Here is a 14,197-nt window from a genome sequence, read left to right on the forward strand (position 1 = left end):
GATCTGAAATTGCAATATGCTACAGTAAAACTTCAGTAAACAATTTAAATACCCCACAAACCAACTTTAAACATTTTGATAATTCAACTAAGATTTCTGGTAGATTTTTAATGTAAAACTTGTAGGAATTGCAGATTAGCTTGATCAGAAAAACATTTGCTTTGCTTTAAAAAAAAAATGATTATGCAGAATTTACAACTTATTGAGCAATTCTTTTCTGACATATCATATACAAATGTTTAACAATATTCGGTGTCACCAGTTAATTGTAAAACATTTCAGAAATATCAATTACCTTGAAGATTGAATACAGTTGTCTCCCTTACCAATCCTTTTATGACTAGTAGTGGTATATAACCTTTGTTGTTTGTTCTAATTATTTGTAAATGAGTGTTCCCGTAATGCCCGAAATTGTTCAATAAATCTTTTCATAATCAAAGTTCAGAGCTGCACACACATAATCTACTAGCCCATGAAATGGTGCAAGATATATGTATTCAAAGTATGGTACATGTACAGTATTCTACACATACAATCTATTTCATATACAGTGGAACTTGGTTGATACGAACTCGGATAATTCGACAACCCGGCTTAATACGAAGTACTTTGCCGGTCCCGGCCGAATTCACTCTTTATCTTTGTTTTAAATAAATCGGATAATTCGATTTCGGAAAAATCGAAGAACTCGGATAATACGAAGTAAATTCTGGGTCCGAATGACAAAAATCATACAAAAAATGTTCTTACTACTCGAAAATGAGATTTTTTTGGACAACGTGTTCACCGAAAATGCCGAATTTTTTTCTCCATAAATCTGCTTCAGAACAGCATTTCAAAATATATATCTCGTTTTATTGTTATAAATTTTGCAACTACAATCGGTGATTTTGACATCTCTCCTGTTCACATCATTTTACGACATGGAAACTTTAGGTATATATATACTCAAGTCTAAAGAGGATCGGTACAGTAGACATGATAAAATCGCATTTAATTAGAACCAATCGGCATAATCTCGAACGTTTTTATCTCGGTCCCTTCGAGTTCCTTTTATTAACAGACGTTCACTGTATGACCACTAATCTAATAAGGATTGTAAAAATTAAAGTATACAATTGTTTGATCATCTTTAGAATTTTTGGAAATTGTTATTTTGATTTAAGTTCAAATTCATTAATTACTTAACAATCATATTTTAATTTTATTAATGTAAATTATTAATCAGCATCAGTGTTTGTAATATTTTCTAATTATCTACATCTACTAATTTTTTGTTTATATTATTAATATCTGGGTAAACTATCTAAAGAGTTCTAGCCTATATAGAGTAACTAACTGTATTATTGATTATAACAGAAAGTTAATATAATATTTTTATTGGTAAATTAAATGGTACTCAATGCCCAGGGCCATTTAATGAAAAAGAAAGTCACAACATCTAGTTTATGTACCGTAACTCCTACGTATACTGATTGCTGTAGTAGTGTGTATAAAAAGCAACAATCTAATATAGCTAGAATTGATAATTTAGAATTTTACCTGTTAAAGCACCTTCACCAGTAAAATATTATATCTATTTCATAATTATGCATTTATATTTATAATTTAAGATGAACTGTGCATAGAATATATTGAATACAATATAAAATGGCAATAACTGGCTTACATATCATATTACAATTACAGAGACAGCACCGCACACATTATATGATTAGAGAATGTTATGTACTATTAAAGATGCTCCACCACTGACAAATGGTATGTTGTGTATATCAAAAACAGAAGCAGACAATTTAGTATATTTCTTCAGTTACAGATGTTACTTACATTTACACCGCTACCACTACATTGAAAAGTTTGAGCTTACCCATTTTACTTATGAGGATCATTGATGCTCTGTCGGCGATATAGCATCTTTAACTACTTCTATCTAGTATATAATACACTGTAATTAGCATTATTATTTTTTAACTAACTAACTAACTATTTGGGTAAAGATGAAATATCTAAACTAAATTGAATTCATCACCTGGATTTCCAGAGAATTTAAAAGTCCAAATAATATAAAGTAATTTCGCAATCAATCAGCTTAAATTTCTCCCTTACCCCCTTCCTAAAATAGTGGCTTGCATATTCAAAAGCTCATTGTGATAGCTTCCAGTGTTTAATAAGCTTACATGGGCACCTGCCTCAAAATTATTTTCTATTCACTGGGAGATAACCCAACAAATCGCATCTATTGCCGTCTAAGGCCCCGGGGGTCAGCCCTATCATTTGTACAATTTCAAATCCCAACCCTATAAGGATGCTACCATTGCACTATAAGTGCTCTTCCATTCTTAGTTGCAGAGAAGAAGTCGTTTATATGGAAATAGCTAAATTGACCCCTTTTGACCCCACCCTTCAGGCCCCCGGGGGGTCAGCCCCATCATTTGCAAAATTTTGAATCCAAACCCTATAAGGATGTAACCATTGCATTATGAGCGTAATCCCATGTTAAGTTGCAGAGAAAAAGTCATATATATATGGAAATTGACCACTTTTGACCCCGCCCCTCAGGCCCCCGGGGGGTCAGCCCTATCATTTGCACAATTTTGAATCCCCACACTATAAGGATACTACCATTGTATTATGGGTGCTATACCGTGCTTAGTTTCAGAGAAGAAGTCGTTTAAATGGAAATAGCCAAATTGGCCACTTTCGACCCCGCCCCTCAGGCCCCCTGGGGGTCAGCCCCATCATTTGCACAATTTTGAATCCCCACCCTATAAAGATGCCACCATTGCATTATGGGTGCTATACCATGCTTAGTTTCAGAGAAGAAGTCGTTTATATGGAAATAGCCAAATTGGCCCCTTTTGACCCCGCCCCTCAGGCCCCCGGGGGGTCAGCCCCATCATTTGTACAATTTTGAATCCCCACCCTATAAAGATACTACCATTGCATTATGGGTGCTATCCCATGCTTGGTTTCAGAGAAGAAGTCGTTTATATGGAAATAGCCAAATTGACCCCTTTTGGCCCTGCCCCTCAGGCCCCTGGGGGGTCAGCCCCATCATTTGTACAATTTTGAATCCCCACCCTATAAGAATGCTACCATTGCATTATGGGTGCTATCCCATGCTTGGTTTCAGAGAAGAAGTCGTTTATATGGAAATAGCCAAATTGACCCCTTTTGGCCCCGCCCCTCAGGCCCCTGGGGGGTCAGCCCCATCATTTGTACAATTTTCAGTTAGTAGCCCATAAGGATGCTACAAGTCAAATTTTGTTGAAATCCGACCAGCGGTTATGGAGAAGAAGTCGATTGTTGACGGACGGACGGACGGACGGACGGACGACGGACGACGGACGCCGGACGCCACGGTATGGCATAAGCTCACCTTGGTCCTTCGGACCAGGTGAGCTAAAAATGAGAAAAACAAACCAAAAATTACATCTCGATCAATACAGTTGTATATTTATATAATTTCATATAAAATAACTTCATGGCAGCTGATAAACCTATATCAAATTTTGCATATTGATTCAAATATTTTGATTTGAGATGAACAACGAATAATCCAGGAAATTTTACAATCATAATTTTCTACTAATAAAAGATACAAATTAAACATTGGAGGTATATATAATAAATACTACATGTATATATAGCATAATTTCATAACAATAACGATGGTATATAATTAATATGGGGTATAAATGAAGTTCTATAATTATAAATAATAGATTAATTTGCCCAGATATACCAGTAAAAAATGAACATAGAATCTGATGTATATATTGTGTTACTGAACAACAAAACATGATTGATTAAACGACAGATTACAATGACATTATATAAGTTACAATGACATTATATAAATTACAATGACATTATATAAATTACAATGACATTATATAAGTTACAATGACATTATATAAGTTACAATGACAGTAATGACATTATATAAATTACAATGACATTACATAAATTACAATGACATTATATAAATCACAATGACATTATATAAATTACAATGACATTATATAAATTATAATGACATTATATAAGTTACAATGACATTATATAAGTTACAATGACATTATATAAATTATAATGACATTATATAAGTTACAATGACATTATATAAGTTACAATGACATTATATAAATTACAATGACATTATATAAATTACAATGACATTATATAAGTTACAATGACATTATATAAATTACAATGACATTATATAAATTACAATGACTTGCATTTGATACAGGACCAAGGAAGACTTGTAATTGCCTAGATTTGTCACTTCTTCAAAAAGTCTGAGATAAAATGGAAAATAATGTAATGCTTCTATTCTGTAACAATTAAAAAAAAAAAAAAAAAAGAAACACCAAACACTGTATTAGTAGTTGAACCTTGTTAAGACAAATTCATATCCTTCAGAGATTCCATTTTTTTTCCTTCAAATTTTCAATCCCAGCTACACATTCTCCATGTAATTTATTTTTTTGGACAGACAACTATTACCAGAATTTCCCTAATGTTGAGATTAGGTTAGACTAGTATATTTTCATCTCCTTTTAACAATACTGATGTAATGAGTATTGATGAGACAGATATGACCCTGTAATTTTTATTGATTTTTTTTTTTATATTAATTTTTAGAATTGATAATTATGGGTTCAAATGTACTTAAAACAATACATATCCTCAATTTTACTTAAAGGAGAAAATTATTCAACATAATAGAATCAAAATTTTTGTGATACAACGAAAATGTACGCATAACTTACCTACTATTTTATGAAGATAGAATCTAAATTTTCGCGATACCACTAAAGCGTACAAGCGTATGTTTATTACCACACCAATATCCTGCAATATTGTGATGTCCCTGCATAACCTACGTTACTTTACAATATCAAACAGTCGTTATCATTGTCTAAGCACTCTGTTTCCATATAATTAGAATGAAATTCAAACGATACACCAGCGATGATACATACAAGGTTACCTTATACAAGTCAACAATTAAATGCTTGTTATGTTTCCCTCCTCTATAACATTTCTCAAAGGTCTATACTAACTGAACTTTCAAAAACTATAAATATTTAAATAAATCTCAGACAAAATATTATCAATTTTAAATTCATCAATGTTCACATTATCAAAATTTCATTACTTAAATAGAAATGACGGAATGAAATGAAGGGATGTGACTCTGATATCAGAATGCCTTCTCAAAGGTCTATGCTAATTCCACCCTTATAATTAACATGACATTCAATTAATCTAATCAATCATAATCAAACATTTAATTCATCTGAAATTAAGACAACTCTGTTTCAATTATTGTTTTTAAATGTCGAACTGGCAGTGATTATAACATATTGCAGTGTACAGTCGGTATATATGAATACAAAGCACAAAGTTCATATTTCACACAAAACTTTCATCTTAATAACCAACATATAAAATCAACTACATAATTTTTATGTAATTCATTCAGTATCAAAATATATCTAAACTGGTGACACTTCAAACTAATTAGCTGTATACTTCACCGTCATTGAAGCAACTTCCTATCATAGAACCTACATTTTAGTTTTATTTTTAAATGTAAAAAAAATTGGTGAAAAGACAATTAATAGTGAAATTACATCATCAACAAGAAAAACATTGGCAGGAAGTTTTTGACATTTTAACACGATGTACTGCTGATGTCATTATTGATTTACTACTAACAGAGAATGCATTGACAAGTTATTGGTGTTGAGCCAACCAAAGTACACTTCAAACAAAACAATGAAAACAATGCTTGGAGTGTACATTGTTTAACCACTATAGTCTGACAAACACAAACAAAATGTGGAAGAACAGGATTAAACATAACATGAGTGGCCATTTCATCACTTTAAGATTCAACAATATCACAAAAATTTAAGTACAGTAAATTAAAAAAGGACAATTGTCCTAAAGATATGTAAACAAAAAGCCTTCAACTTAATGATACATAAAATATTATATCCTTAAAGAAAACCAAAGCAACAAATTTAAGGTACTGCGTAGATTGTATAATATTAACTTATATGATGCGTATAATTATATATATACATTGTACCTGTAGTTTGACTCGTTAAACTAAATGAAAGCTTAACTAAGCAAACAATAAATGCAAAAATTATCTTTGACATCATTTATTAATAATTTTTTTATGTATATTAAAATTAAGAAATGAAATAATTGAGTCTGCATTATTTTATCAACCATCATCAATCCTTAATAAGATAATATATTACTTAGACTACTAGAATTTTAAATTTTATAACACAGAAACTTTATAAAATGTTTACAACATCAAACTACAACACAAAGACTAATATATACTAGCGAGTTCTACTTCCACAGTGTTAATAACCAAACTTACTAAACTATAATCAGAATTCAACAAATTAACTCATTAAAATAAAACTAATTCTAACTGATCATGCCTAGATGATGTTAATGAAAAACTGATAATTCTAAAAATCTATTCAACAAGTAATAATTCTGTTATATGTAAATTAGAAAAGTAGACTAGTCATTCACAATTTCTTTCACACAAATAAATTAACACCTGAACTACATAAAGACATATAATGAAGAACAAGCACTATAATTATTCAGCGATAAAAATCAATGACCAGATATATTCATCACAATAGCAGCTTATCTTGCCTGAATGAAGTCTATAGCTATTTATGAAAGAGTAAGTCCTTATTTAGAATATACTTTGAATCAATATTACATTTATAAAAACTTTTGTGCATGACAAAGTATAGATCTATTGAAAGAGCTTGATAGTATCTTGAATAAAATAATTCACCAAGACCACTGGTAACTTAATGCTCTATTTATCTATTTGTATTAGAAATTGCTTACATTTCTATGAAAGCATCTTATACTTTCCAAATTATAATTTTACAATTTTATATAACAATTTTTTTTATCACATTTTACCAGTATGTACCCTCATAATATGAAGCTTATACATGAATATATTTATAATATATCAATGAGCTTTTGCTACTGTACACTCCATTTATTATTTTCAATATCAAAAGAGATTAACTAAAATATTTTCATCAGAAAGAAACATAAATGCACTTTAATCAGGACCCAGTTACATCAATATTTTAAAACGTTGGAAACTCTTTAACTTAAAATTCTCCATGATAGGAATACCTGTTGGCAGAAGATAAGGAAATGTCTGTAACTTACTAGACTTCTTCATTCAACACATTAGGTAGAATCAAAGTAAAGAAATTTACTGATTTTAAGGAATGTTGATGAAACTGAGGCCAGGTTGCATGCAGTATGAAAATGACTAGGGTAAGTGATAATCATTTGTACCACTGTGATTAATGCTATTAGATACACTGACCTGTACATAGGGGTGAGTATACTACATATATGGGTTAATGATGGACACTAAACTGAGCATGGGGGTGGGGGGAGTGTACAGGGATGTACGAAAACTACACAAGTGGGATGACTGATGGACACTTAAAAACTAGCAGGGTGATCAGTGATAATGAAGTGGGGAGGGGAGTGGTGGGGTGAAAACTACACAAGTACAGGTAATGATGAACACTAACTGTAGTTGGGGAGAGAAAATCTAGTGGGTGGAGTCATGTAGGTGGTAAATCAGTAACTAATTACAAAGAGATTAAGATAATAACTTAATGATTAAGACTCCCCAATTTCTATAAAACCAATTATATTGTATGTCTCATCATCATCCTTTGTCCATTAACAAACAAATTTGTGGTTGAAGTGCACATAAAAAATGTCATTGGGAAATATTAAGACCAGTTATAAAATGACACTGTTCTTTTTATGCGTAGTTAAATAATATTACACTAAAAGAAATAAAGTATAATTAATGAACATTAAAGGTGGAATTTTGATGGGAAAATATCAAGTTTTTTTTAAAAAACATTTACCCGTGAGGTCAGATTTGTTAAAGGTGATTTTATCACAGGTATTGATAGCAAGAAGCATGGATATATGGTATCAACAAACACTCAACAATACAATAAAGTTAACATTTAAAACAGCAAGGACAGGTGAAGAGCAAGCCGATTGCAAACATGCTGCACCTAGCCATATCACTTAAAAATACTGACAAAATGATGTAAGATGTATATTCATGTTCAACATATACATACACACCAAAAAATGTTTGGAAGTATCAGAAAATAAATATCATCCTTGTCAATCAAATTTTATAAGCTTGGAATCATAACAAAGGTAACTTTGTTTAAAACGATAACTACAGGTTGTCTTGTTAATATTGAAGCAAATGGAAACAGGACTGTCATTTACATTCTTTGCTCGAAAAAAGGAAACTGAGAAGAAAAGAAAAAAAATCTTTCACCGAGTGAAGAACATCAAAATAATCCATGAAACCCATCCCAACTAAGAAAATAAACATGAAAATACCACATATAATAACAATGAAACACCGGAAAATGGAAGAGTAATAGCCAGATAATACTGCATGTCTTCTATATATAATTGATTCCTTTCAAACTTTGAAATCTTTCCATGAAAATTAAATGACATAAATGCCTTCTTTCTAGTTTTGTTATCTATGAAACTGGTGTTTTAACAGATTGTCAATCATATGTGAAAAAAACTTCATGTACATAATGCAATTTTAATATTGAGGTCAAATGAGTTTTTCCTCGCACAAAATGCTAAAGTTATTCAAATCTTTTCGGGAAATATGATCTTCATTAAAAATAAACTTAAAGTTTTCCCATCTAAGACATATTTAAATATTATAATTATATTTCCAACAGCATTTTTTTCTTTGATCAGATTTTAAAAGAGCATGACCTTTTGGCCAGATCAAAGGTTGATAGGTCGTGACCCTGGGATATTTAGTCTCCAGTCATACTCATTGTACTTGATGTTCACTCTTCCAACGTTCTGTAACTTTGACAGGATAACATGGGCGCGGTCAGCTATATCTTCCTGAAGGTAAGGCATAGTCCACCTGAAATCAGAGAATTGCATCTGTCAAACAGAACTACAACTTTCCACAAGTACCTATATATATATCTGGTGAAGGAATTTAGGTGAAATTATTTTAATTTTAAATTTGAAGGAGTGAGCTCAGGACATAATAATTCTGTTATTTCCATGACTAATTATGGTAGATCCAATTCAAACTTTTAGTCTATGAACTTGACGCCTTTCAGCAAAACAGAACAATATCTGAAATCCAAGATATTAAATTATATCACATTTCCATTCAAGCAGACATTGCTAAATTGGTCGGACCTACGGACATGTCCGGAAAAATCGATTCGGATCGCCTAGCTATTTTACTAAATCAGGTCTGGACCGACCGTCCAGCAATTATTGAGTACCAGAAGTCAGCAGAAATTGCAAGCCTGCTCATTTTATTTCACAAAATCGTTATTTCTTAACCCCACAGCAATGTAGAATTTAAACTGCATAAAATAATCATGAAAGCAGCTGCCTGGATACTAATAGCAAGAAGTTATGTTTACTTTAAAGATTCACATTAATGTTCGGTCCGACAAAATCTTGTTCTGTCCACCTTACTCACAGTCCTTGCTGGACCGATGTCCGGCCATTTTTTTCCAACTTTCATGATGTCTGTTCAAGTGTATCAAATTTTGCAATTCAACGTTACAGGTATGAAGTACTTACTTGATGACATCAACCTCTGTCACCCCAAAGTCGGATCTGTACCATTGAAAGATGCGAGACAGCCAGATCTCATCAACCTCGTTAAACATGGACACCTCCTGTGCACAGAAGGTCTTGGTAGCACTGTCCAGAGCGGTATCAATATTGGCTTCAGTGTATACATTTATAGCTGGACATGACTGTTGGAGAGAAAGGGTACATGCACATAAAATTAGGTAAATTACATTATCAGTATCAAATTTGTACTTAAATTGGTTAAAATTAATTGTGTTTTTATAAATAAATAAATGAAGAAAGTCCATTTTTAAGCATCTGAGTTCATATCTTCAGTGCATCTCAGCTTGAATTTAATTAAGACAATGAATTTGCATGCTAGTTGCCAAAAGCTAAGTAGCTCTGACTTTTGTGCCACAATTGCGCTCTGTTTAATGCTATAGCTACATGTATATAAGCCAGGATTCCCTTTCCCCTATGTCAGACAGGTAAAGGTGTGTTTAATGTAACACTACATAAATGTCTGCTTGAACTTACCACAGCACCACAGACCAATGCAAAGTGAATTCTTGGGTCCAATTGTTTTAACGCATACTTAAGTCTGGGGTCATCAGGTTTGAAGGGTTTGTCTGTCGTGGCAGGGTGTGGTCGGTTACCTGTTTACAACAAAATAATTCAGATAAAGTGTCAAGAATTAAAGTCAAAATAGGCTATGTATCTGTTGAAAAGTGTTGATGAAATGCCAGAAACATAGAAATGAAAACTATTTTACTCAAAACTTTAATTGTTCCCTGATGAGAAATGAATTTCATTCTATTTGCACAAATATTTTGTATGGCCATTTTTAAATTATTTATTTTACAATTTTTTGGAAATTATTCCTTTACCTCTAAGGATTCCGTGTTCCATATTGTCTAAGCTGTACACATTCTTTCCGATTTTATAACAGGTTCTTTTCCAGAATTGACTGACATCCAGTACTGAGTTAGGTAGCGTGTCCATTGTACCCAGTCCATGTATAGTCAGGGCATTATATAGATCTATACGTTAAGGTCACAATGTATACATGCAAATAATGAGAAACACAAATTTCACTTTGCGGTTACATTGTAATTTACAAACCATTTAGCACAACTAATCAACAAGTATTGTTATAAAACAGGAAAGCAGTCAATTAATTGGCATATCCATAAATATCCTGGGTTGGTATCTATATAGTGTGTCTATATTAATATCCAGCCCTGAAGTTCACTGGTAACTAAATGTTATGAAAGCTATACATATATGGTGATGATGATGAATGTAAATTTGCTTGTTTATAATTGGTCGTTTAATAATTAATTCACAACCAGAGTCATTTAAGGACATGTCAGGTTATAGAAGGTGAAGAAAGACAGGAGTATACTTAAAGAGAAACCACTGACCAACAGTCAGTACCTGTCAACTCCTGCACATGGGATTCAAACTCAGAACCAAGAGGTGGAGGGTTCATCGTAATATAAATTAACAAGTCGACCACAATGGCTCCTTGAGGGTAAAGTAATATACAGCTGTAGTTGTCTTCTTTATGGTCTTTATTACATCAGGTGGTTATGAATAAAGGATACTAATAAAGAAAACTTTCTTCTGAGTGTCGGTCAATTCTGACAGATCAACACTGTGTAGCTGGGCAACCTCCTCTTTGTATGCTTTAAAGCTAGGAGAATCTTTCAGCTTGCTGTAGTCAACACCTTTTCCATCTTCCTGCATACACTCACCTTTCAATCTATAAAGAAAATTTCTTTAAATGAATCATTAAAATGTTATACAAATATGTATAATAACTGATTATAATAGCGGACTATGTCAGGAAAACACATAGAAAGTAAAACAGCAACACTAGGCCTACACTCTTGTGACACACGCATAAATATACATATAGACATCTTAGCTAATATGTACAACTATAAATGACGAAACGATACAGGCGCCGGGGTTAAACAGACAGACAGACTAAAAAACATACATGACAGTAATTTAGAAGAACATGACGGTATCTGTTGACTCTCGGACAGTTCCAAAGTAAACTTCTACCGGGAGTCAACAGAGGCATCTACCCTACATTTATGGCTAAATACAATATTAGTTTAGACATCCCTGGCCAAAATTACAAGAGGCCCAGAGGGCCTGTATCGCTCACCTGTTTTTTTTGTGGCTTTTTTTTTTAGTAATTATCACAAATACTCTTACAATTAGAATAATTAGCAAAATTGACCCCACAATTTGTTTAATTTGATTTCCAACTATATAACGTACATGCTATATAGATACCATATGACTATGAGTGCTATCCAATACATAGTTTCTGAGCGGAAGTAAATTATATGAAAATAGTAGAATAAATGACCCTTTCTGCCCTGCCCCGCAGGCCCTGGGGGTCAGCCCCATCATTTGTACTGTTTTGAATCACCATCCTATAGGGCTGCTACCATTGCATTATGAGTGCTATGTATCCCATGCTTAGTTTCAGAGAAGTTGTTTATATACCGGGGGGGGGGGGGGGGGGGGGGGGGGGGGGGTGGTGGTATATATCGAAATAGCTAAATTGACCCCTTTTGACCCAGCCCCTCAGGCCCCCAGGGGTTCAATCCCATTATTTGTACAATTTTGAATCACCGCCCTAAAAGGATATTACTACTGCATTATGAGTGCCATTTTATGCTAAGTTTCAGAAAAGAAGTCGTTTATATGGAAAAAGCCATATTGACCCCTTTTGACCCCGCCTTTCAGGCCCCCGGGTGGTCAGTCCCATCATTTGTACAATCTTAAATCCCAACCAGAAAAGGATGCTACCATTATACATGTACATTATGAGTGTTATCCCATGCTTTGTTTCAGAGAAGAAGTCGTTTAAATGGAAATAGCAAAATTGACCCGTTTTGACCCCGCCCCTCAGGCCCCCAGGGGTCAGCCCCATTATCTGTACAATTTTGAATCATCGCCCTATAAGGATGCTACCATTGCATTATGAGTGCTATCCAATGCTTAGTTTCAGAGAAGAAGTTGTTTATATGGAAATAGCCAAATTGACCCCTTTTGATTCAGCCCCATCATTTGTACAATTTTCAGTCAGTAACCCATAAGGTCAAATTTGGTTAAGTTGCGACCAGCGGTTATGGAGAAGAAGTCGATTGTTGACGGACAGACACCAGACGGCATGGTATGTTATATATAATATCCTATTGTAGGAAAACTCGGAAAAATACAAGTGATTCCTCTCAACCTTTGAACACGTGTGAAAGAAAACAAAGAACAGGGAAAAATACACATGATTCCTGTCGAGTGCCCGACTAGGAATAAAACCCAGGTCTCTGGTGTGAAAAACTATACACATGTATATATTATAGGGCTCTACCAACCAAGCCAAAAGGTATGCTCTGTCAATTACCATAAATTATCATTATCTGCAGTCACTGTATACATTATCAATGTAATGTAGTGTAATATCATAACAATTTTAATTTTATTTAAAATATTTTTATCTGCAGGTTGCCTAAATAAAATCAAGTGTCATATTTTAATATTTGATTGCCTGCTGTGCATTACTTAAGTAAACCTATTTTTAATCAGTTATTGATTAAATGATCCAATGACTAATGTCATAAATAATCTTTCGTCAATTTACAACAATCTGTCAAGGAAATAGCTTCATGCTTTCGTCACATTTTTTCGGTGATAAGACTAGGTTAACAATAAATGTATACGGTATAATGAAAGTTAAAACCTACCTCAACATAATCTTCTGAAGTGTCTGAGATAATTTTGTGGCTGAGACATCTCCCTTTCCCTGTTTAGGAGGTGGTTCTGGGTTCAGAATCCTTATCTCGTCTTTTTCTTTCCCATCCGTCGCCATGTTGATTTTAAGAGCTAGCGTCATTTTGTTTACTGACCGGTTTCGTAAAATATGTATTGTGCCCAATATGATTCGGCTCTTTATATGGGTTCCAATATATACGAAAATAACAAAAGGTAAGAAAATTATTTTGTAATTGATAAAAAGGTGTGACGTTTGCTATGTTGACATAGTACACATCTAATTAAAATTGCGAAATACGAAACAGGGCCCAGGTGCGACCTCTGGCAGGCTGCAAACCTCACCGGTTCCTACCGGAAGGCAGCAAACCTCACCGGTTCCTACCAGATTCTGATAACGCATGCGCATATGATATTCTAAAAATAACACTTCTTCAACATACACACAGTAAATAGTGACGTCACAATGGCCAGTTAAGCTCCGCCCACTGGTGGTCTGACTTTGGTGGTTTGGCTTTGTATTACTATACAGTAATTAATGAATTATTCCTTATTTTCGGACCGATCCTTAAATGTCATACATCAAAATGGAGATGGGATTATTCCCTTTCCAATGATGTCTTCCAATTTTCGCTGACATTTCTGTGTCGGTAGTAATCAACTTACCTGTATTTTTCTCACTATATGTCTCTAATTA

The 14,197-nt window shown here is 33.3% G+C and overlaps 1 protein-coding gene across 1 annotated transcript; it reads right to left on the bottom strand.

Moving 5' to 3' along the window:
- Positions 1-2,238: 2,238 nt before the first annotated feature.
- Positions 2,239-14,197, bottom strand: LOC138329398 (uncharacterized). Its single transcript, XM_069276358.1, has 6 exons — positions 13,476-14,197; positions 11,316-11,473; positions 10,596-10,748; positions 10,246-10,364; positions 9,715-9,893; positions 2,239-9,031 (listed from the first exon to the last, which is right to left on the bottom strand). The coding sequence occupies exons 1-6, from the start codon at positions 13,622-13,624 to the stop codon at positions 8,884-8,886; spliced, it is 906 nt and encodes a 301-aa protein (XP_069132459.1). The 5' UTR covers positions 13,625-14,197; the 3' UTR covers positions 2,239-8,883.

This window comes from Argopecten irradians, chromosome 8 (genome assembly GCF_041381155.1).
Source record: "Argopecten irradians isolate NY chromosome 8, Ai_NY, whole genome shotgun sequence".
Classification (NCBI taxonomy): Eukaryota; Metazoa; Mollusca; class Bivalvia; order Pectinida; family Pectinidae; genus Argopecten; species Argopecten irradians.